This window comes from Anas acuta, chromosome 3, assembly GCF_963932015.1.
Source record: "Anas acuta chromosome 3, bAnaAcu1.1, whole genome shotgun sequence".
Classification (NCBI taxonomy): Eukaryota; Metazoa; Chordata; class Aves; order Anseriformes; family Anatidae; genus Anas; species Anas acuta.
In genome coordinates, this window is record NC_088981.1 from 108,614,487 (window position 1) to 108,634,983 (window position 20,497).

Consider the following 20,497-nt stretch of genomic DNA (forward strand, 5'->3'; position numbering starts at 1 on the left):
GACACTGTGAGAACAGACAATCAGGTACTTCCTTTGCCCATATATAGTTTTACCTTTAGCTGCTCTCAAAGGAAATCTCTCAAAGGAGCGCAGTTACATTCATGGTTTCTTACTCATTAACGTGGGGCTTTAGCTGAGCTTGCACTTTAACAACATGGACTCCATCCTTTAACTCCCATCTGCTGCTATTGTACAACCTAGAGAACAATAACAACAATAACACCTGCAGGTTAGCAAACATTTTTATTGTCCTGAAACATATTTTACATAGAGTGCCAATGATTATATTTTACTCGTCCCACCAAACCAAAATACCATTATCATATTTTCCATTGGCTTAAAAAGAAATACTAATAGAGATAATTTCATTAATAAAATATATACATATAAGGCTTTCTATTCATATTGCTCTATATTAGAAAGGTAAATTTGAGGGTAGTGATATGGCTTAAATATATTAATATTTTCCCTCTAGGGAGCTTGTCTTCACATTTGGATATAACACACGTATATATATGAGCAGAGGAATCTCTTTCCACATGACAGCAGATATCAACCTGCATTAGATGTAAATTCAGCGTGTTTAACCACAGTGCCTGAGTTGGGAAGAAGGGAGGGTAGTCTGGGATGCCTGTTCATTGTTCTCATTTTTCTGCATATTACATTTTCTCTACTAAATTTTCTTCCTATGTTTTTCCTTTGGATAATCCCAAATTTGCCCTCCCTTGTTATATGGCTTACTATAGACCATTGTTTATGTAAAAGCTCATTTTAATGTAGTGGGATTAATCGCCATGGATCCTTCTTTAATTTATGGAAGAAGGGAAGAAAATGAGAGAGACTGACTCCAGAGAGCGATTAAGAGTTCATCCATTAGGACACCTGCACTGACTCAATTTCTGCAGAAATCTTTTTCTCTCACTAACTGCAGCAGAAGTCTAGGAAGACTTGCCTGGAAAAAAAATAGCCCTTTTGTATCTTGTGTATGTTCACAAGAGTCCTACAGCATCCAAACCTCTTACACACTTAAACTTCTGTGTATGTCTGGAGCTGTACTCTGAGCCATCTTCAGTCATTTGCTATCTCCCCCAGGGGCCAGAGACACACAGCGTCTAGTGTTTGCAGGCCTACAAGTTCTCCTACAAATCAGCATTTGTGCAACAAAGCCAGCAAAACAGTCAGGCTTAGCTGTGATTTCAGTATTTCTCTGAACTACAGAACTGTTACCTATACTTAACAGTCACTGTTTATAAATTACTGCAATAACAGACAGATAGGAAAAGGCTGCTATAAAAGTTCACAGAACGAAATGAAAATCACCTTTCCAGTAAGCTGAAATGCATTGTTTAAAATGACAGGAAAAGCATCCTGTCCTGCTTCAGACCATTTGTTGGACGCTATTCATACCCGCCATGTGAGCAACACGCTTGTCATTTACAGTCAGGTCAAAACTGGCCCAAACTTTAGTATTCTGAAACTAAAATATTAGTAGACATAATCTGTAGTGCTATGTCTTTGTCCATATTCCTGTAAGGCCCTGAAAAGATAAGGCAACTATATACCATAACTACACTGTTTTAAAAACATCATATTGTGCCTGTGCTAGTCAAACATGCTGCCCCCTGTATCATGGCATACAAACGAGCACCATGACAGTAAAGAGATCTGGCCAATTCTTGCTATCGTCACTTGAGCTCACAGGGAGTTTGGGCCAAGAAGGTGTGATTGCATTTTAAAAATGCCTATGTTCAAAAAAGACTTGTATCTTGGTTGCTGAGAGATTCATTTTCCTGGATATACTGGAGAATGTCCACTTCATTCATTGTTTGAATTCTGTCTTCCTTTGGCTTTGCCAGTGGAGATGTGTTAGTGTTAGTGTTCCTGGGGAGAACAGCTGGTTTCTTAGGCAACGGTGGTTTTGATGGCACCTTAGGTTTCGGTTTGGAGGTTACTTTCAAGAGTTTTTCTAAATCATCTTCAACCCTGGAATGAAAAGAAAATATCATAAACTCCTCAGTGATACAGCTTGGGAATTTCTGAACTGCTTTTTGTTTGCTAAGAAAATGCAGTTTTGCAAAATAAAACTTTCTGGGAGGAAATTCTCTTTCAGGAAGAGTTTTTCAAAAAATTTAAGTGTTACCAGAAAACAAACTGTCTCTTTATGATTTTTTTCAATTCACCACATAAGCTATTTCATTTTACAGCTTTCAAGTGCCTAAATTAAAAACAGTTTTCAGTTTTGAAAAAAAAATCGTGATTTTAGTTTAGGGAAAAAAATTGCTTTTAATTTGCAGCTGGATGGTTTCCTTCTCCAACGGCTCAGACATTTTCACGGGATGGTAAATCTTTTCTCATTCAGCTCTGTTTCTCCCTTAACTTCATTCCCCAAGGCAGACATGCTCTGTCATGACAAACTGGAAAATATTACTTTAAAAACATTATATTCACATTTGCTTCCAAGAAACTGAGACAGTTTTGCAATCTATGAATCTATAAAAGAATTTTTTTTTTTTTTTGGTGACCATTTTTCACAATTTCCTAGTGAAATAAGCAAAACGGTTGGAACAGTTGAGAATGTTTTCTACCTGGACTGTTTGACCTTACCAAAAGACACAACGTGTTGTGCATGCCCAGTTCTGCTCCCATTGAAGCTACAAAGATTTTGAGAGAACCTTTGTAACAGATAGTCTTATGACTCCAAGAGGTCGCTGCCTTTGGAAAGTGGACACATAAAGGAAAAAGAAAGTTGTGACCCATCACATCTCTAAAAGACATAGCAGAAATGGCAGAGTAAAAATTAATGTAGCTGGAGAAGTCTTTATAGGCCACAGTATTTTTTCCTCTGAATTAAAACAGCTTCTTGTCTTCATCCTCTGAGCACGGTGGTCAAAAAATACCATAAGGAATTGTTAATTTCCCAAGGCTTCATTGATCAACCATCATTAAGTATTCGAAACCCAACCAGCAATGCATGCAGCTCATCAGCTCTGCAATGACCAGCTACAAAAGTGACCCCCTGATACAATGCTAACTTCACATACGCTTACAAAATACAAGACTTGCAAAAGGCTCCACCCCTAATTGCAGCACACAAAAAATCAAGAAAGGTTAATCGCAAGATGTGCAAGCAAAAGCTCTTACATGGAGGACCAGGAGCCAAAGATCAAGGTTCATAATTTGTGACTATCTCCTTGCCAGACCCCAGCTCTAGTGGGATACACTTGCGCTGTGACCATGGTGTCTGAAGCAGTGAACAGATTTTACTGTTTAACTGATTACAAGCTCTGATATAAGAACTGTTTTTAACAAACTTCAGTATCACAGAATCAGCCCATTAAAATGCTGTAACACTGCCAGCAATAGAACTCCCTCTGCCTCAGCTGAAGGGTAGCCTGCCAGGGAAGCTACACATGAACTATGAGATAAAATTAAGGTGCAGGAGTTATTGCAAAGGGACTAGAATTTTCTTCTGCGCTCAAGTCCCCTTCAAGCAGTTTTACTAAGTTCACTCTTAGAGGACTTGTGAGGATGAGAAAGTTTGGTCAAGCGAATCTGAAACAAGAAGGGAAATGGCTGCACATGTGCAGCAGGAATGGCCTCAGGTTGCTTCAGAGGAGGTTTAAGTTGGAAATGAGGAGACATTTCTGCTCAGAAAGAGCAGTCAGGCATTGGGTTGCCCAGGGAGGTGGTGGAGTCACCGTCCCTGGGGGTGTTCAAGGAAAGGTTGGACATGGTGCTTGGGGACATGGTTGGGTGACATTGGTGGTAGGGGGATGGTTGGAACCAAGAGGTCTTTTCCAACCTTAAGGATTCCGTGATTCTATGATTCTCCTTTCCCTGTGTCTCTGCTAGAGCACTGCCTCAGGAGGTGGCACAGCCCTTCCAGCTAGGAGGATGGGTTGGATGTTTGCTGTTGGTCACAGCACTCATAACCACCCAGTGGCAAACGGCAAGCAGTAAATGGAGAAGTGACCCTGCAATGGAGAACGACTCTTTATCTCTGGGAGGATTCTCTGAAGGCCCTCTCATCTGAGACCCTGGTCACTGGAAGGGATTTGTTGGAGCAGTTCTCCTGCAGGTCCACTCACTGGAACAGGATGCCATGCAGGGAGTATAAGGAAGGTGCCTTTAGAGTCTGTTTCTGGAGCATGAAGGAGCCTCATCTCATTTCAAGTCAGGCATTTTTTGGTCCTTCTACTCATTTATCTTTCGTAATTCACATCTTCCTCACTGTCAGAAAGTAAGGATGTCTTGGAGCCAGGACCATGGGGGACATGATCAACAGCAGAAGAATAAATATATCCAATCCACTTTATTACTCCAGCCCTAGAGAATATTATTTGAATGCTAAAAGCACAGATACTTAAAGAGCTCCAGGATTCTCAGCAAAGGGTTCTGCTATTATTAAGAAAAACTGCAAGACCTCAAAGGTTTCTTTTTTATGTTTGACCTTATTAAAAGCCGTGAAGAACTTAAGGACTGCCTGAGCTGAGACGCACTGCACTCACTGCGAATTGGCTGTAATGTGAACAAGGAGAAGCCTGAATTTCTTGCCATATGGTCAGGATCCTTTAAGGCAATGCCAGCCAGATCTTTTTGTAACTCTCAAAGGAAACCAAAAGAGGGTCAGTTTAAATCAAGGCCAATCTTGTAAGATCAGCTGCTTGAACACTAATCTATGATGGACAGAGCAGGTACACTGTCTCAAAGCTCTGCACCTTGAGCTCTACGTGATGGACTCTGTATTCCAGCACACAGCTCCTGCTGTTATCTCAAATTTCATCCCCCGGGTAATTCTGGAGATTATATTCTCTTTTAATTTGATAATAAGATTTATGATGTCTCTTGGTTTCCGTGATTCCCTGTGGGTGTCATATCCCACCTAACTTACAAAACACCTTGTCAGCGTATTGATTCCTTCTGAATTCCTCATCTACAGAGAAGAAATTAATTTCATTTAAGCCCAGGCATTTCTGTTTGCTGCAAACTGTGATATCCAAGAGATATCACACCTGTGATTACATTGCCAAGACATGTTCATGTTCTCTTTGCTGTGTAATAAACAAAGCATGTTAGGGCTGGTATTTCTGAAGCTGATCTGATGCCTTCCTACTTGGCATAAACAAACACTGAATGAATCAGTGTCCATGTCATAAAGATTTGGTCATAAATAACAGAAACCGTAATATCTAGACGAACAATGCGTATGTATACATACAGATCATACGGAGCGAGCATGATTTTGAACTAGGTGCAGTGCTTGAGAAGGGTCGCTGATCTGCCAAGCAGGGCCAGAAGTAAACACAGCTCATTAACCTCATCAGACGTCACAGCTTCCTGAATTATCTACTCCTTTGTGGCTCTACATTCATTTCTCTGCTAACCACAGCAACAAAACCACAGTCATAAAATAACTCCAAAAGATGCAGTGCAGTAGTTGTTTTTATGTTGTTTTTGATGTTGTTGTTGGCAATGTGCTTTTAGACCAACAGTTCTGCAGATCTGATTTTTCAAAGTGCGGAAACTGACCAGTAAAGCTCCCTTTTTGTCCTGGATTTTTCAAAGACCTTGGTCAGAGAGAAGTCTTTTACAGAAGACACAGCAGATAATGTGGTCTTTGTCTCAAAACCTGCTTTTCGTGCTGCAGTGTTTGATCCACTGCTGTTTGATCATGTGAGACACAATTGGCTTTGGAAAACTAAAGAGGTAAAATGCACAATGCCTCAGGCCGAGCTAGGAACAAGGACTTCTATTTCTTGAGAAGCAAATGAATTGTTACAGTGCGTAACTAGCAACCATATTTAACTCCAGGAGAGGAGGTGGAAGAAGAAAAAAATCAAGTAACTATTCTGTTGTTCCTAACAAGGAGATTAAAGGAAGAACCTTCCCACCCCCATCGCCCTTCTTGTTAAAGACAATCAGGCACAGAATCCATGTAATTAATCTTTCCCTAATTAGTCTTTTTTTTTTTTTTTTAATGGAAAAGCAGCACTACATTGTTTAAAATTCCTGCCATACTGTTGTGCTGATTCACGAACATTCAGTATCGATGGAAAATCACCTTGTTTTCAGAGAGAATGCAATCAAAGCCCTTATTACAGAAAGGCTGTCACAAAGCCCTGTGATATGACAGCTAACATGTAGACTTCCAGAGGGTGAAAGATTTCTGACAGAGGCAAAGACACGGCTGCCATCAGAACATCAGCATTTTAGATGTCACTTCTCTGACTTTTGTCCCATCTATCTGGACAGAACTGGGGGGATGAGAACGAGAATCTGTGTGTATAGCACCTAGCATGATGGGAACAGTGACCTCCTCTGCCTGGGAATGCTCTAATGAGGAGAATCAGTAATGAAAGCAAGAGACAAAGGTTGCCCTAATTTGCTAAGTATCCAAAAGTATCATACTTGAAGCCAGGTTATGCAAGACACAGCAGTTCTTGCGGAACAGACTTTTGTCTTTCTGTACCTTGTTATCATTCTTTATTTTGGCTGGTGTTAATTTGAAGTACAACAGATATCTCAGCGAAGTGTTGGGTAGAGGTGTAATACCACATATATGACTTGGGAAAAGCCTTTGCTGCCCAGCACTTGTGGTATGGTCAATAGAGAGAGTGTGACGTCTAACAGAGCTGATGGAAGTTACAGGGATGGTGTAGGAGGTATCTCCCCGTTTACTCCTGCTTTTCCCCTGCAATCCACTCCAGGTAAATTCATGCTGGTTTAAACAGTGCCAGGAAACATGTCAAGACACTGGAACGTGAGATTCTGCACAGGATTGGTCTGTGTTTGTGTTAGATTACCCCTCATCCAAAAAGCTCTGAGGCACAACTCAGGAGCTGGCATAGGACAGGGACCATTCCCAGCAGCAGCCGCACACAGTTCCAGAGCCAGTGAGCCTAATAACATGATGTAGCCTGATGGTGCTGCTTGGCCTAAGGCCAGAAAATGGGCTCATTAGTCCTCATAAGTCTTACACCTGTATGCCCACAAGAAGCCCTCTGAGCTAACAGCCTACTGGTTTGGTCACTCACCCGGGAAAGGAGACAAATCAGTTTTCACAATTTGAACCAGAGAGCTGGTTCCATTTTTTTCGCATCCTAAAGAAGTTCGAACTTCTCTGTTGCTTCACTAGAAAGTTCCCTTATCATCAGGCAATGGCATAATTTAGGCAGGGGAGAGCAGGCAGTTTTTGTCCCGCTGGATGAAGATGGCTGTCGAAAAATCAAGTGCCCTGGGGCAAGATGTTTGAAATCTGGTGATTCTCAAGGCTAGCAAAAGGATTTAGAATAAGAGAGACTACAAATCTAGATCACCCTTTATTCCATACAACCCATACATGTAACCAAGAGTGGAGCAAGAATTAATGTTTTCCACCTTTTTTGTTGTGTTGGCCACATTTACTTTGTAGCTCTTCCACTATTTGTAAGTAGCATCATTACACATCACAGGAAAAATGAAATCAACAAAATAAGTGTTTGAAAACCATCATGGAAAATGCTGTTGGGCAGCAAAGAAAACCCATCAAAAATTAAAAGAAAAAAAAAAAAGTTATTTATTTGTTTACTGAAAGCTACTGCTGCCATATCATGTTTCTTTCCCCACTGTCAGGTCACAACAAGCCATGGAAACTGCCCTGGAGTGGTCAGAAATTTCTGACTCACTTGTTGCAACATCCTCTACCACCTGTCCACCACCCAAACAACCCTCTGTCCAAAAGATCTAGATGTAAACCCTCTAGAGCCTCTCAAAGCTCTTCTCATACTCTGCTCTCATATCCTTTGGACAGGGAAAAAATATTTCTCATCATACGGTGCTGGAGGTGGTGTCCCATCTGACTTCTGGCTAGCCTTAAGGTCTGTGTTGCTCTTTGAATTCAGCTGCCACCAGTGGCCTGCTGGATGAAGAGCACACACACTTTTTTCACTTCAAGGTTGGCAGCAGTTTCTTGGCAAACCTGAAGCTGAAAAACCTGCTCAGGAAGCTATGCAGACTGAGCGGTGGTTGGAAATGGCCATTGTTAGGATGCGGTTTCATAAACAGCTTCATCCTCTAACAACATCGTGCTGCTGTAAGGGTCATCACTTGTATCCCTGACGGCACAGCTCGTAGCTGTAAATACAGAACAGCCTGTAAATACAGACAAAAATCATCTTTAATGGGCAAGGAAAGGATGAGGATGCTGTAGCACAAAAGTAAGAGCTGGACTGCTCCTTTCAACACCAGCAGCACAGGTCAGTGTAAGCCTAAGTAAGAAAATGCCAGGTGTACCACCACACTGCAGCAGAACTGCTGACACTCTTCTCAGCACTGGAAAAAAAGACAAATCTTATGCTGACAGCTGCTTCCTTCTATCTTGACTCCCTATTCATTATCAAAGGTGAGGCTAATTAAATCTGTCCTAAAAGGCTGCTCAGACAACTGTGATAATTATTTCAGGCTGGGATGTGTGGTAATTTATGTAATTCTGGCCACAGAGCTGCTGCAACGTTCACAGGATCAATTCTAGCATTGGTTTTCCACAAAAACCTGCCTGATCCATCACACCAGGCAGGCGTGATTTAGATTAATGAGGCAGAAGAGGTTGACTGCAGTGCTGCTGCATGAAAACTTAATTTGCACATCTGTGGCCACTGGGTAGACAGAGATGGGAAAATAAGATGGCATGAGAATCCATGATGTGAGAGTTTGCAGGATACTGATTTCGGCAGCAGTTGACTTCTATCACTAGATTAAATGGAAATCAGACCTGAGGAAGAGCTTTGAGAATGTTGGTAAAAGGCTGAATGCATCCAGAAGGAATCATTATGGTGTGACACGGCCAAGGAAATTGAGAGGAGAAAACAGAAGCCTAGTCCTAAATCCTTTTCCAAGGGCAATCTAAGAAAGGGTTGGTAAGTTATTGCTGGATTTCACTGCCATGGGCTACCTTGTGGAAGAGCTGAAAGCAATCAGACCTGACTTCTTGGAGGTGCCTGGGTTTCTTTGTATCCCTGTATGGAAGTGATGAGCCAAAAAGACTTGGTTACCTCTTGTCTCTTTCACAAAGCACATTTTTTGAAGGAGGAGTGTGACATGCTCTTTTTTTTTCCTGAAGGCAATACATTGAGACTTGACCTTGCTGTTTCCTACCACAGAAATGTATCTTTCTTCCACACGTTCCAGAGGGACATGTAAGTGCATGTACCTCACTAAAGTAGTATGGCAGACCCAGGGGTAGGAAAGAGTGGCTGCTTCTACAGTGAGTGAGGTAGCTCACCTAGTTTCTCCATCACCATCACTTGATATTTGTCGGTAGGTCAAGAAGGAACTGCTAGAGGCTGGTAATGGACAGGAAGAGGGCAGATATTTGAATGGAAGTGGACATTTTTGCCATAAAAAGAAACCTTTCATTACATGTATGATGTATTTGGTCTTTCTTAAAGTTCAACACTTGTTAAAATGAGTGTTTCTACTTAAAATACTAATTCCCATTTTATTTGAGCAGGTATCCAGAGAGACCATAGTCTTCCATTTGCAATGAGCACATTTGTCATACTTTTTTCTTCGTTATGTTATGACATGCAGAACCCACGCACGTTTTGCAGACTCATTTTGTCTCCTCGAGAGTTACAAGTCACTGCTGTGCTGACAGTGCTGGAGGACTGCTACTGCTGCAACTGCTCAGCTACCACACAGGTCACAAAGGACGTGATTGCTCCTGTGTTCTGATTAAAAAGGACTAGATTGCTCCCATGTTCTGCTCTGAACATCATCGTTTTCCCATCTCTGCTTTGCAAGGAGAAGGTTCTGCCCTTTTCTGCTTCATGCAGTGCTCTCCTATCTCTACCTGTGGTTCACTGGAAAGTGCATTTTCCAGTATCATAGAATCATTAAAGTTGGAAAACACCTCCAAGATCATCAGGTCCAACCATCCCCCTACCACCAATGTCACCCACTAAACCATGTCCCTAAGTACCACGTCCAACCTTTCCTTGAACACCCCCAGGGATGGTGGCTCCACCACCTCCCTGGGCAACCCGTCCCAAGGCCTGACTGCTCTTTGTGAGAAGAAATGTCTCATTTCCAACCTGAACCTCCCCTGGTGCAATTTGAGGCCATTTCCTCTAGTCCTATCAATAGTTAGCAGTGAGAAGAAGCCAACCCCCAGCTCCCCACACCTTCCTTTCAGGTAGCTGTAGAGAGCAATGAGGTCTGCCCTGAGCCTCCTCTTCTCCAGACTAAACACCCCCAGTGCCTTCAGCCGCTCCTCACAGGACTTGTGCTCCAGGCCCTTCACCAGCTTCGTAGCCCTGCTCTGGACATGCTCCAGGGCCTCGATGTCCTTCTTGTACTGAGGGGCCCAAAGCTGAACACAGCACTTGAGGTGCGGCCTCACCAGAGCAGAGTGCAGGGGGATGATCACCTCCCTGGTCCTGCTGGCTACACTATTCCTGTTAGAAACCAGGATGGCATTGGCCTTCTTGGCCACCTGGGCACGCTGCCAGCTTGTGTTCAGCTGAACAGTTGACCAGTCAGGCAAACACTTCTCAGATCTACCACATCCACATGATTAGACCATGTGGTACATACAGATGTACTCTACATAAGTCAAGAGCTACCACATCTGCATTATGCAGCTAATTCATCTATGCAAAGTGAACATGTTTAAGATTTCTGGACCTATCACAGACTTGCCAGTGCATAATACCTCGGGCTGATCTTAAGTCTGGACAAAATGTCTGCAGACAAATTTTCTGTGTGGTACATATAACTGTTTATGTTCAGGAAACCAAGACCTTTGCTAATTTTCCTTGAGCAGCTTACCTGGCTGTAGTCCACTAAAGGAGTGGGTTTTCACAGCTCCCACTTTGATCTGAGAGTTGGGGAGATTTCTTTAGTCCCCTTTCAGATAGGAGAGGGATTGTGACATCTGCAGGGCATAGGCAAAATTTACTCTTAGGCCTAAAGATCTGCTGAAGCTTCCATAGCAGTGAGAGCGCACAGTTCTGCTCACTTTGAGCATATCATCTCACCACAGAGGGTCACTGCCTGCAGAAGACTGTGGCACTGCCCTGCGAGAACATTTAACACCAGTGTGGAGGGAAGGTAATAGATGATTCAAATATTGCCTTTACATTTATGAGACCTGATAGTTCTGCTAAGGCATCCATCTGAACAGAAGACAAACTGCATTGTGTATAACCACTTGGGAAAGTTCAGCTGCAGTTACTTGAGGTGACTGTTATGAATATAGGTAAGGTGAAGTGTTCTACTAGGTTAAAACATCACTCTCTCTCCTATTCCTCCCCTTCAACAGCCTTTCCTTTGCATCCAATCATGTTGCTATTCAGTCCACCAGCTCTCTATGATGTGCAGATAACTCTGTGAGCTAGGCTTATCAGAGGGATTTCAGAAGGTGTTAGGCACCTAAAGAGACCAACAGATCCTGACCTATTTGCCTGTGCCTCTGGCACAGCCAGGAATTGCCTCTGGATTTCTGTAGTAACTTTCCCATGAGATCGCTGGCACAATTTTCTGCTTCAGTACGCGCATTCATTTCCAACTGGATCTTGACTTGCCAACTACTGAAAGCATTAGGACAATTCAAGAATAAATTAAAACTAGTTGAATTTAAAAGAAATTGAATCTTTTCCCACTATGTCCATTACCATCTGGGTGTGCTGCTAACGATGATGACTCCAAACTGATCTAAAACTATAGTCTATTGGTCTCAGAGCAGACTTCAGAGACCTTTCTCCACCACAGAGGAAGAGAAAATGTGTAATTCAAAGGACATTAACAAGACAGTTGGAGAAACACTCTCCACTAGTGAATAATAATACAAGGACTGCATTAAAACAGGCACTTCCAGCCATACGAATGATCTGAATCAAACAGTGCATTCTGAGATGGCGAGCAAAGGAGAAAGCAGACATGAAAATACTGCAAGCACATACATGTTTGCTCCCAGTGTACTGTAACACTAAATCAGGTCATGTTCTGCCCCATCAGCTTTTATAAACATCAGGTGGGCTGTCAGGATGTAATGTGAGATGGCACCAGCCCAATTTAACCTCAGTTTAAATTAAGCCAGTTATTACTGCTGAGATAGGTAGCACTTTTACATGGGGAAAAAGTAATAGCTGCAAAACTATCTGCTTCAGGAGAGGATGCCACCCTCTGATTCTCTCCCTTGGGTTTAGTACCTGCTGTTGAAATCATACATCCTAACAGGACTTAGCTGGCAAGCACTGGTGCTTGAAATAGGTTAGCCTCGTCATTCAGATGCCAGTATGAGAACCAGAAGGTGTAAATTTGACTCTTTATTGTAGCAAAGATTCCCTGGTGGTGCTGGTCTTCCTGAGCATTAGTGCCCTGCTTGATGTCTTGAAGGATTGCCTACACCAATGTGCAGGCAAACTAGCTTTGTGAGAGCAATGTCAGGAATAAAACATGATGTAATATGTTTCACCACTACACTAACAAGGGGTGTAAGAGCAAGTACATTATTCCTTCCTGTAACTATGAGCTACAGCCCCCTGGTCCACTAGATTAAAAATTAAATACAGTGTGACAGAGATTTTAAGAGTCCTTTACAGCTGTTGTGTTGTGCATAGGATTCTTCCTAGAAGTGGGCATGGAGGTCTGTAAGCCACCAGCAGAAAATCATTCCTCTTGGGGCAAGAGAGGAGTCACTGATTTCAGATCACTAAAGCTGAATTCCTCCTTGTTTCTGGGTATCCCTGCCTTGGTTTCTCATTTTTCATACTGGAGGTCAGTTTTTACCCTCTATGAAAAGCAGAAATGTCATGTTAGAGAATGGAAACTAGATGGCATGCCCTGGGCCTTCAAGACCCTTCCTTTGGAGTTGCATAATAATACCTTGCACCCTACTTTTTTCAAAGGGTCTTCCTGATTTCTTTTATAATGTTTTTGGTTTCCAAGATTTGACCTCTTCTGAGGTCTAATTAACTCCCCCCTCAGGTGGCTTTCATATTGCAGGACAGATTTGAGATGAGTACCTCAGCAGTTCCTCGGTGTCCTCCTCAGGACTTATGTTCAGCGCATGTTCCTTATTCTCACAGGCAGCTGGCAGCAGTAGTGAGTCACCCAATCTTACCACTCCACCAAGGTCTGGATCTTCAAATAATTTCAGATCTAGAAAGGGAAAACAGTAAAAGCTGTAGTTAAATCGTACGACACAAAACAATACCTAGGGAATCTGTGTATGAGGCTGAAAAAAAGATCAGGTAGACAATTCCTTTTATACAAGGATTTCCAATTCACCAAGTACCAGGAAACACATCAGTAATATGCTGTGCTCTCAGGACTTGGAATATCTGCTTTTCTTCTTGCACCCCAAAATAGGTCACATTACTCTTGCCAGTGCCATGAGTGTGTGTGGGATAGCCAGCTCCCAACGATTCACATACCCAAACCCAAAACGTCAATAGTCAACAGCTAGGGCAACTACAGGTCATATTTATTGTCTAAATGATTCTGCCCCAGCTGAAGATGTGCCTTAACATTCCCATCTAACCTGTACACTCTGTATCACTATATTTTAAATGCTCAATTATACATATGCTTTAGATAAAACAAACTGTGTATATACAAATATAGATAATTACTCTCTTTCATCTTCTTCCTGGAACCAATTGATGAGAAATCTTTTTCTGGTCCAAACAGTCCTTCATCTGGATCTACTTCTTCTTCAAAAATGGTTAATTTGTGCTTCTCTTCCTTGGCTGGAGGAGCAGATGCCTTCTTTGTTTTTTTAGTTCTAAAAACATAAGAGACAAGAAAATCAGCTGCAATTCTTCATTTAACAAGAAAGATTTATGTCTAAGAAAGTTCCATATGCTGAAAATAGATGGAGGCTGGGAAAGTATTAGAGAAAGGTACATACTCATCTGTTAGTCACTGGCAGAAACGGGATATTGAGCTGGATGGATTATTGGCCTGACATACTCTAACTGAGTTCGTAAGTTCGTGAGTACTGTCAAGGAAAACAACTGAAACACAAAGATCAGGGCTAACAATGATATACTGTGAAAACTGCCACCCAATCACATTTGTCTGAAGCAATTTTACCACACAGAAAGCATAAAACAAGCAAGACCAGCAGCTCCAGCAATGCTGTTAAAGTCAGACAGAATGGGGAGGGCTTGAGAAATAAAGTGCAGGTTGGACACTGCACTGTTCCCTTTGGACAGGTTTTTAAAAGTCACTTTGGCTCCATTACTTAGCCAGTGATCACAGCTGTTTTCGATTGCTGCATGCTCCTTTCATAGCAGTGTTAGTTACTTTATCAGAACACCCTCATCCTCCTCAGAGAAGAGATGACAGAGAGTGCACCTTACCTTTAAGCTGAAGCAAGCAGTGTTTGGAGGACACTTTTTTTGGACAGACTGCTATTTGCAGAATTTACAAACATCACTATCTTCTCAAAGCAAGGGTAGCATTAACTTCCTCTAAATTTAGTCTTCTGTAAGTTTGTCAGTGAGACAAAGTTTACTTTTAATCTTCTTCTCTACTCAATGGGAAGACACATCTCCATAGGACAAGAGTGAAAAGCATGTGTCTTATGCTCTTATCGAAGAGTTATATTCCACTAGCTGAAGCTACAAGGCAGCTTTCACAGTAGGGCAGCATGAGTTATAAGGCAACAAGACTGCATAGATAAAGAAAATTTTGAGAACAGGACAAAGCCTTTAGATGAAAAGTCCAATTCAAACTACGCTGAAATATAATGCCTTAGGACAGCATGAATTCCCAAGAATTTGCCATATTTCAGGGATCTTTACTCCTAGCAGACATGGCCCTAACATTTCTAAGGTATCCCCTTTGAGTGCCTCTTACAATAAAAGATCCGATCTTCTCCTTTGCTGAGAACAGGTCAGGTTTCAGCCTAGAGCAAACCCAATTATCAGCACTTAACATGCCATAGTCATCAAACTACGAACTAGGGTCAAAAGATTACATGTACATTCCAGCTCCGTTAAAGAACCTTGCAAAATCCTCTTCTGAATACAGCTGCATGCAAAGAGTGGAGTCCAGTTACTTCCACAAGCTTATTATCAAGAAAAGAGAAGCTACAGATGACATTTATTACCTTGCTACCACCACTGCGTCTCTTGGCAACAGGGAAGGCCGCACTTCAGAGGCCTAGGAGCGAGCCTCATGTAGAACTTAAGTACAGCCTTAACACAGCCTATTCAATATACTGAAGATATCTGTAGTTGTCAGTGACAGCTTGCTGACTTATTTATGACTTATTTACAACACAAAAAGTGTTTTTTTTTTTTTTTTGAGTTTATATTCATTATGGATATGCCTTGAGTGACTTTGGAGCCTGAGCTACTTTTGAAAGGTTGGCTCCAAGGCCCTGTTTCCAACTAAAGCAGTGGTAAAAGAGCTTTCTTCCAAAAAACTTACAAAATCTATAGTAATAACACCTACAAGCCAGATAGATTTCACTGGGGATTTCTACACAAACTTAAAATTATTGCTTTATTAACTGTGGTAAGAAATCTATCACTCAAATGAGCCTTGGCATCAAAAGAAAAGGTAAAAAATGAGAGTGATTATACAGAAAAATGGAAGCAGAAGAACAGTGAGATCGAGTCGTATAGAGTTGGCAAATTGATCAAAAATAGAATTAGTAGATAAAAAGAATCCAATCTCCTAGGGGAGGAAGAGCCTTTATTTGCAGAATCCATGCCTTGTAATGTAGTCTTTGAAATCAATTACAGATTTGCAGAGTGCCAAAATGATGATTTGCTAACCTGCAAAGTGCCAAAAAGTCTTTGATAAGATCCCTTGTCCATTCAGAGAGCTACAACAGCTCTCCTGATACATGACAGCCTCTTATGCCACAGGTACTTACTTACACATGAGCCAGTGCGTTTCCAAACAGCTCTCTATCCCAGTGAAGTTACCAAGAAGTTTACTAATCGTGAGCTCAACTATTTGCAGGAAAGTGTATCAGAATGGTGGGAAACATCAAGGAAAGGGTAGAGAACCATAAAACAGCATCATAAAGAATAACACATGACCCAAAATGCAGTGAACTGCAAGGCCTTAGTAACAATCCTCTGTTTAGTCTAGCCATCAAACCAGCCCATTTACACTGTCTTGCTTTCTATTTTGCCAGGGGACTCCATTGGCACTTACAGGGCGCAGGGCCAAACCCACAGGGCTCTACTACCAGTAGGAACACGAAGAAGTTGTTTTTCTGCCTTCAAGTCACTTCCCCTCAGCGCCCTTCTAAGGAAGCCAGGGCTGGAGAGCCAAGCCATTCCGTACATATCCGTGCTGGGACTCTGCTGAGGTCAGTCTCCAGCCGGGGAACAGGATTCCCACGGTTCTGTATTTAGCTGTGCCAGCCCAGGCTGTGCGCTGCCGAGCAGAGGTTAACAGATGAGAAAGGGTGTGTGAGAAGTTTCGGTGTCTGTCTGAGGTTCTGGTTTCACAATCAGCTTCAGCTGGCCAGACCGTGTGCTGACAGAGGTAGCTCTGCCTGCCCGCTCAACCCCAATCTTTCTATTCCTGCCACATCCCCACAAGCAGGGGACCAGGGACCTGAGCAGACAGTGAAACTACCTGCTGGTAGGCATGCAAGGATAGTTAATTCGATGATCATGATGTGCTAGGGTGCAGGAGGCCGGTGCAGAGATGCAGAGGTCTTTGGGAGGACAGAAATGCAAGAACATTTACTCTTCTGAAGTATTACTGTACTCAAGCCCTGCTCTTCATTAGCCCCTTCCTCATTCATCATACTCACAACCTTGGCATCTGACATTTTGAAACTACCTGCATCCAGCTGGCATAAAATGACCCTTGCCACTGCTATTTCTCCATTGCTGAAATAAGTGAACCTTGGAAACATTGCTCCAGTAAATTAAAAAAAAAAAAAAATGAAAACTAAACCAGCCCTAAAGCTGATGTGTCCTTCGTTCAGCTGAAGAGATTTCTGGAGCCATCCCTCCTTACCCAGCTGAACTCTCTGCCTTCCTGCAAAGCACTGCAAGAGTGGTTCCAGAAACACCACAGTCTTCTGCTCTGAGACCAAAAGGAGCCAAGCTGTCTCATAAATAAATGTAAATAAAGACTAGCCTCTGAACTGACACGGACCAAAACTAGACGACCTAAAATTAGGGAGTATGAATCTGCTGGTTGCTAGTCAGGTTACTGGGGCACTTGAAGGCTGAGGTTGCTGGCTCCCAAATGGTTCTCAGGTCACTCATGAAAGTGCCAACAAAACCCTGCACCCGGGAGACACCCACGTCCAAACCTACCCCATTTTGTGAGCGTGGTTCTCCTGTTATTGTTTACAGACACAATGTAGGTCACTCGTTTGGCAGCCTCCCTGTCTCACTGGCACATCAATAATGCAGAAGTTTTCTGGTCAGCTGCAAAAACAGCAACAGGGATGACTAAGACGTTCCGTGTGCGATCGCTGAGCTTTGAAATGCTGGACCTTCACAGCTACCACTTGGTGACACACAGCGTAAATCAAAGAGCTCTGGAGCACTGTGTGTTTGCTGTACAGGCAGGAGTCCCCAGCCCATACTCACTACGGGGTTAAAACAGTTGTAATAAATACTTGCACTAACTACCCTGTATACTTCTTCTGTACATTCAGAGTAATCTCAGTACGCAGACAAAAATTTTCTAAACTCTTTATTCTGAAAATCTGACCATTTATTTTTACAGGAATAAGATTATGCTCCTGGAAAGGAATGTTACAGTAACACAAAAAAAGACTTACGCAGAATATACGTGCTCACGTCTTAGGAATCCATGAAATTTTACAAGGAAAGAGCTCAGCAATAGGAACAGGCACCGCAGCTCCCACACATCTACGTTCAGGCTCGAACAAAAGAACGACTGCTAAAATAGCAGCAATATTAGCACATCTTCTTGCAAACCGTTTCTGAAAAACAAAGATCCTATACACTAGTTCCTGCAGAAAACAAAATGTCATCTGCCGCTTTCTTTTCATTCAACAGTGCTCATTTTCCAGAGCTGCCTGATAACACCAGACAGGACAAAAGGGGTCATTCTCATCCGCTCTGGGCAAGGAACGCAGAATAAAAACTCTCAGCCAGTCGGCTCAGCACAGCCTGGCTGCTGAGCATTAAGCAACCGTGACAAGTGCTGGCCGCAGGGATATTTTACCTCACACAGTCATCTCTTTTTCCAGAGGCATCACAGTAACTTACAATGTTTTAACTGGCCCTGGCATATCCCAAAATAAGATAATGTATAATAGATGGAGTAAATGTCCTAGCAGAAATCATTTGGAAGAAGAGCATTAAATTGCAGACGAAGTTTCTTCTGCTCCATCCCCTGGATTAGGTTAGCCTTGGACTATTGTTCCAACAGAGCAACAGATGGAAGGAAAGCCTGAAGGACTACATTTTTAAGACTTCAGCTCCCATCTAGGGACCCGCTTTTGTGGAGAGATCTTTCCAAGGGCACAGCACTCAGGAGTACCTATTCTTCAAAAAGGAAGCCAAGCATTTTTTTAAATCTGTCCTTAAACTTTCTGATGATATCCTTTTTCAATATAATTCAAAAACAGACAACAAGAGCACAGACTGACAACTTCTGTTCAGTGTACAGCTTTTTAGTGTGTAGTTTTGTTATCATTTTCATTTGATCTTGCAGACTAAACCAGAATGCGCGACTTGTTGAAACAAGTTAAGGACAACCAAAAAACAAGTTTCAAAATATAACCATGCACAAATGAAACCACAGCAAGGACACTGGTTCAGAACAAGACAGCAATAATAAAGTGGCTGTCAACAGAGCCAATTATGTCTCAAAAAATCCAGAACTACTCACTAGTATTTGGGGTTTTATCTGCAAAGAAGCAGAATGGTACCTTCAGGGTTTCTGATGACAGGGAAGTATCTCTTTTTCTAATACCCATGTTAATGATGCATGTTTTCAAATATGCAACACCAGATAACATGCACTAACATGTTTTGGAAAAGATAGCCAAACATCTTTCCGCACCCTCGATGTAACTACTCAACACGTTTTAGAACTTCAGGGAGGTTACAGAGGGCTAAAAATAAAGCTAGTGTTAGGAAACTGCACCACAAAGAAGCACGGAGCTGATGAGCATCTCCCTGATGCTGGGTAAAGGCAAAGAAAGGCATATAATCAGATGTAGCCAGTGAGTAATTAAAAGAGCATTCAGCTGCTGGAGACTTGCCAGAATCATGCTGTTGGGTTTTTTATGACACTACAGGACTGGTTATTAATGGTACCTTACCCAGGTATCGAGGTCCTGAGGCTTCCCACCTTTTTCTTCCAAAACAGGCCCAGGACAAGGAAAGCACTATCACCCATCTTCTGCGGACAGGGAGCTCACTGTAGCATTGCAGGTATCTGTTTCTCTGCAGAGAGTGAGCCTGAGATATCTCTATGTCTAACTGAGGCACTCAGATGCATTGAGCTAGGAGGGATGAAACCAGAAGGCTTTCTTTTTGGTTATCTCTTCACTGCTGTCTTGGAATGAGGGTGAGAGAATCTCATGTCTTGCTGTGCAGTCTATGGATTATTACAAGAGTGACCAGGCAAGAATCGGCATTGGGGCTTGGCATATACCACCTTTTTTTATGTCTCTAACTCTTTTTCTCTATTTGTGTTCGTGGTAGGACTCGATTTCAAATTGATAAGAGAAGAAAAGCATTGATTATTGCTCTGCTTCCCTCTCCTGGTGCACCTTCTCTTTTCCCTGTGCCAAGTCCTTGTAATTTCTGCCCAGGATCACCCTGTCTCCTTTTCATCTGTCCTCAACCCATTTCTCCAAATTTCGGGCCAGTATCAGGAACTTTCTTGCTCCATCTCCAGGATCTGCAGCGTTGCACTATCCTCCAAGCCTCCTGGTCATCTTCAGCCCTCTTCTCCCCTCATCTGCATCATGTACCCTCCACTCCTCTATGCTGGTCTCTTCTTTTTCTGTTTTAATTCTAAAGTTTACTATTGTTGGTCAAATTATGCTTTTGAAAAAGACCACAGGCTGCCAAGTGAAGGGGAAAACAGGAAGCTGCAATGGGAAAGTAGGAAAACAGAAGGGAGGGGAAAGAGAAAAGAAGACGAAATTAAGCATAAAAAACAATAGGCAAGTTAGCAAAGGAAGAGAAAAGGAAGAGTTTGAAGCTGATCGAAAATGATAACCAGCTATAACTGCTGACCACCAAAAATAAACAAGCGTGTTTACAAGTTAGTTTTCTATAAAGACAAAATACATGTTAACTGTTAAATAAATATAAAATCTTTCTGGAGACAGGAAACTTTATAAGGAAAAAATTAGGAAGAACAGTTTGGATTTAACCTAGTCTACCAAATGTTAATCCTTGGTCTATTTCCTTTAAGGTCACTGTCCAAGCAAATGGAGTTACTTCCAGGAATTGGCCCTAGATCTATATTTTGACCCTAAAAAAAATACACCGCAACAACAAAAAAATTCATTCTCTTCCACTATTTAATAATTGCT

The 20,497-nt window shown here is 42.2% G+C and overlaps 1 protein-coding gene across 3 annotated transcripts in view; it reads right to left on the reverse strand.

The window, feature by feature from the left end:
* The window catches only part of HS1BP3 (HCLS1 binding protein 3), a 72,336-nt gene that overhangs the window by 21,364 nt on the left and 30,475 nt on the right, over window positions 1-20,497 (reverse strand). The window contains exons 5-7 of one of the 3 annotated variants that reach the window (XM_068678703.1): window positions 13,614-13,765; window positions 13,005-13,140; window positions 225-1,983 (exon numbers count right to left, since the gene is read on the reverse strand). In XM_068678703.1, the coding sequence (XP_068534804.1) occupies window positions 1,749-1,983; window positions 13,005-13,140; window positions 13,614-13,765 (523 nt within the window). In that variant the 3' untranslated portion in view covers window positions 225-1,748. Of the gene's footprint in view, window positions 1-224; window positions 1,984-5,943; window positions 8,131-13,004; window positions 13,141-13,613; window positions 13,766-20,497 lie in introns of those variants that run through there. The other 2 variants (XM_068678704.1, XM_068678705.1) reach the window with 2 other exon arrangements.